Below are 3,425 nucleotides of genomic sequence, written 5' to 3'. Positions count from 1 at the left end.
TTAAAACAGATCAAAACCGATTTGGTTCTGATTTTTCTTTTTCTAAAACTAAACTGGACTGGGCCGAATTGGTTTACATATATATTTTAATTTTATTATTATTATTTTTATTCATTTGTTTTATATTCTTAAATATTTTTTTAGAAATAAAAAAATTCACAATATTACTAAAAGATATTTTTTAATCACTAAGTAAAAAAAATAAAGATTTGGGACACAAATTGAGGATCCACATTCGGTGGGTTTAGAATTTCCGTATTTTTTTTTATTTTTTTTTATGATGTTTTATCTTCGTCGTAACTATTTGCTAGAGTACTTGACACGTTAAATACTCAAATAATTAACAAAGTCTCATGTGTCAAAATTGGACAATCTAGATTGAGATGTCAAATAATGTTTTTATATTCCCGACATATGGAGATAATCATGATATATCATCATCAATAATCTTGTGACACAAAATAAAACTTCAAATTTCCATAATTAAACAGTACTAATTTTCCTTTCTGTTCTTCCCTGCGCGGATAAAAAGAATGATTATTAATCTTATTGGTAATTATAGATTGATTAAATCCATACCAAAAACCAAAAAAAAAATACTTAATTTCTTATTGCTGAACACCCTGGAAATAAACCTAAAATTCAAGCCGCAGTGAAATCAATTAAACAACAATGCTGGGGTTCACGGAAGCGAATTCCAGGAGCTCCTCATGGCGTTCGAATAGGGTCATCTCTTCCTCATCCAGGGTAACCAGAGCTTCAACTCCACCGGAGCTCGTGTCCATTAAAGAAATGGTGTTACTCACCAGCTTGTTCACACTCGTCATCCATGCCGGTTTCCCCCACCCGAAATCGGTTTCGAACAGTGGAAACTTGCACCAACTCGAGCATTTGTACATGACCAGATCCTTCCTATTCTTGAAGATCTCTCCCCTCTCCTTCAGAGCCTCTATTATCGCTGGGAAACCTCCCTCGCCTTTGAACTTGTTCGCCTTGTTGTTGAGAAATTCATTCTTGCTCTTCCACATGTCTTTCGCCAGCTGGTGTATTTCCATGTCGCTCTCTTTCTCTGCGATCACCCAGAACGGCCACACGAAGTTCCCGAACGCTGTTTCCGGCAAAGGCGGTTCCATTCTGGGCCGGAGGTTCACCGCTTGGAACAACGCGGTTGGCTTGAATGTCCCGGTTTTTGATTTGACGACGGACACTGCAGATTTCCAGAGAAGTGCTAGTACCACCTCCACCCGCGATGGATAGTATTTTTCTTGCCCAATCATGCTTGTAACTTTTTCTTTCAGCTCCACGATCTTGGGAGCACTGAACACGAACCTCCTGGCTATGAACTTCTCGCCGGCGATGTTCAGCGATCCCGACATTCCCGGAATCTCTCTAGGTGGCAAGATTGAAGCTCCAATAAAATCTGGGAAGACCGGTTGGGTCGAGCCACGACAGGCCTCGGTCCAGCTCCTTAAGAGCGTGAGAAGCCCAGCCATGTCGGCGATCTTGTGGGTGAGGGAAACACTAACAGCGGTGCCACCGCAGGTGAACATGGTGAACTTCACAAGCCACATGGAACCCTTGGACAATTCCATGGTTTCGGGATCCGTAGTGGGGAGTAAAAGGTCGAGCGTCTCCCAGTTGGGTTTGCTAAGGAAGTCCGAAAGCGGGCTACTGCATCGTGCCTCGACGAAGAAACCGCCATCGTCGTTGCAGTCGATGGTTGCAGCGTCTACGAGGCTCCCAGCGAGAGGGTAAAAACGGGTGAGTGTTTCGGACATGGATTTCTGGAGGAGTTGGGATTTACGTGCGAATTCAGAATCTGGGTCAGCGACGGCGACGTCGAAGACGGCCGAAGGGAAGAAGAAGGTCATGTTGCCGTGGATGGCGGGAGAGAGCTGGTCAAGAAGAGAGAGTTTGAAGGTTCTGAGATCGGGAGGAGTGGGTGAAGAGGGTTTGATGCAGGTTCTGGAAATGATTTCACTCTTCATCATGATGATCTGAGTCGTTTTTGCCTTGAATTCAGTTTGTAATCTGGAGTTTGTTTTCTTCTGTACGTACGTCCAGCTGCGGGCGTTTTATTCTTTGATAGGTGAAGTAAGCATTAATGCTGTTGACTTCTTGTACTGCATGCTGCGGCCGGGATTGGTAGGTTTGGACTCGGTATTAATTTGCTGCATATTTTTATAACAAAGTAACGCTAACTACTCGAGATAGTCGAGTTTTGTTTAGGTAATTTTTATTTTATTTTTAAAATGTAGATTTTATTGAAAATAATAATTTTTTAATAAATGATATTTATAATCTAAAGATATGTAAGTTTCGTATAATTTTTTTAAAAAAATAGATAAATCTTAGATTCATATAAAGTAATAATTTTTTAATAATAAGTTTTACTTTTTTTTTTTTTTAAACAGTATTCAGTTTTTGAATCTAAATAGGGTCAAGTTGCAGATAAATAATGCTGCCCTTTAGTGCATTGTTAATTAACATTCATTGAAAGCGAGTTTCGATTTCTTGAAAAGAAAAGTTCATTCTTCTCTTTAAAATATGATATTTGGAGTACATCCTGATGATATGTCACTACAAGAGATATAATTTTTTGAGACAAAAAATTTTGTCTCAAAAAATAGAAATTTCGTCCCTAAAAGTTTTGGAAGATAAAAAAATTTCGTCTCTATTTTGTCTCAAAAAGGCTGTCTCAGAAAGTTTTTAGAGACGAAAATCTCCGAAAAGTATTTTTAGGGACGAAATTGGGCGGAACCGGTCGAAATCGTTCGAACGGGAAATTTTTTTTGAGACAAAAAAATGTCGTCTCAGAATCAAGTTCGAACGGGAATATTTTTGTTCGAACAACATGAAATGTTAATTCGAACCAATAACCATATCTGACCAAGTCCGTTCGAACAAAAAAGTTCGTAAGCGACTTTAGTTCGAAGAAAAATATTAACTGTTCGAACAAATAATCTATTTACAGAAATCTTCTGCTCGAACGGACTTTTAGAAATGAATTTATTCGGATGAGTATTTATTTGTTCGAATGAACGCAAGGATTGTATTTCCCGGTAAGTTCGAATGGGTATATTTTTGTTTGAATGAGAATTTATTGGTTCGAATGGATATGTTTTTGTTCGAATGTATGCAGAAATGGTAATTTACCATTCAAACGGCATTGATCAAACAAAATGAAATTGATACTAATACAAATTGTAATCTATATACATCGATTGTTCAAATGTTTACAAACATCGTAAATATTAAAAGCTATTAAAAAAAAACAAATGAATTATGATTGTGGTGGTGGTATAGGGTTTTGGGACATCATTAATTGAAATTGTTCAAACATTTTTTGGTTATTTAATTGTAGCCTCTCTTCTAATCTTGCTTCTAAATCTGCTGCTTGATCTAATCGGGTCAACAACTCTTTT

The 3,425-nt window shown here is 37.8% G+C and overlaps 1 protein-coding gene across 1 annotated transcript; it reads right to left on the bottom strand.

Annotated features, from left to right (window-relative positions):
- Positions 1-630: 630 nt before the first annotated feature.
- Positions 631-2,026, bottom strand: LOC122282813 (stemmadenine O-acetyltransferase-like). The gene has a single exon (XM_043094849.1). It carries the CDS (start codon positions 1,989-1,991, stop codon positions 663-665), a length of 1,329 nt encoding a protein of 442 aa, XP_042950783.1. The 5' UTR covers positions 1,992-2,026; the 3' UTR covers positions 631-662.
- Positions 2,027-3,425: the final 1,399 nt, after the last annotated feature.

The sequence above is a fragment of the Carya illinoinensis genome, chromosome 11, assembly GCF_018687715.1.
Source record: "Carya illinoinensis cultivar Pawnee chromosome 11, C.illinoinensisPawnee_v1, whole genome shotgun sequence".
NCBI classification, from domain to species: Eukaryota; Viridiplantae; Streptophyta; class Magnoliopsida; order Fagales; family Juglandaceae; genus Carya; species Carya illinoinensis.
This window is presented reverse-complemented; position numbering and strand designations above follow the sequence as displayed.

Excerpts from the sequence above, each read along its gene's own strand:
- LOC122282813 (XM_043094849.1), bottom strand. The coding sequence starts at position 1,991 with ATGATGAAGAGTGAAATCATTTCCAGAACCTGCATCAAACCCTCTTCA.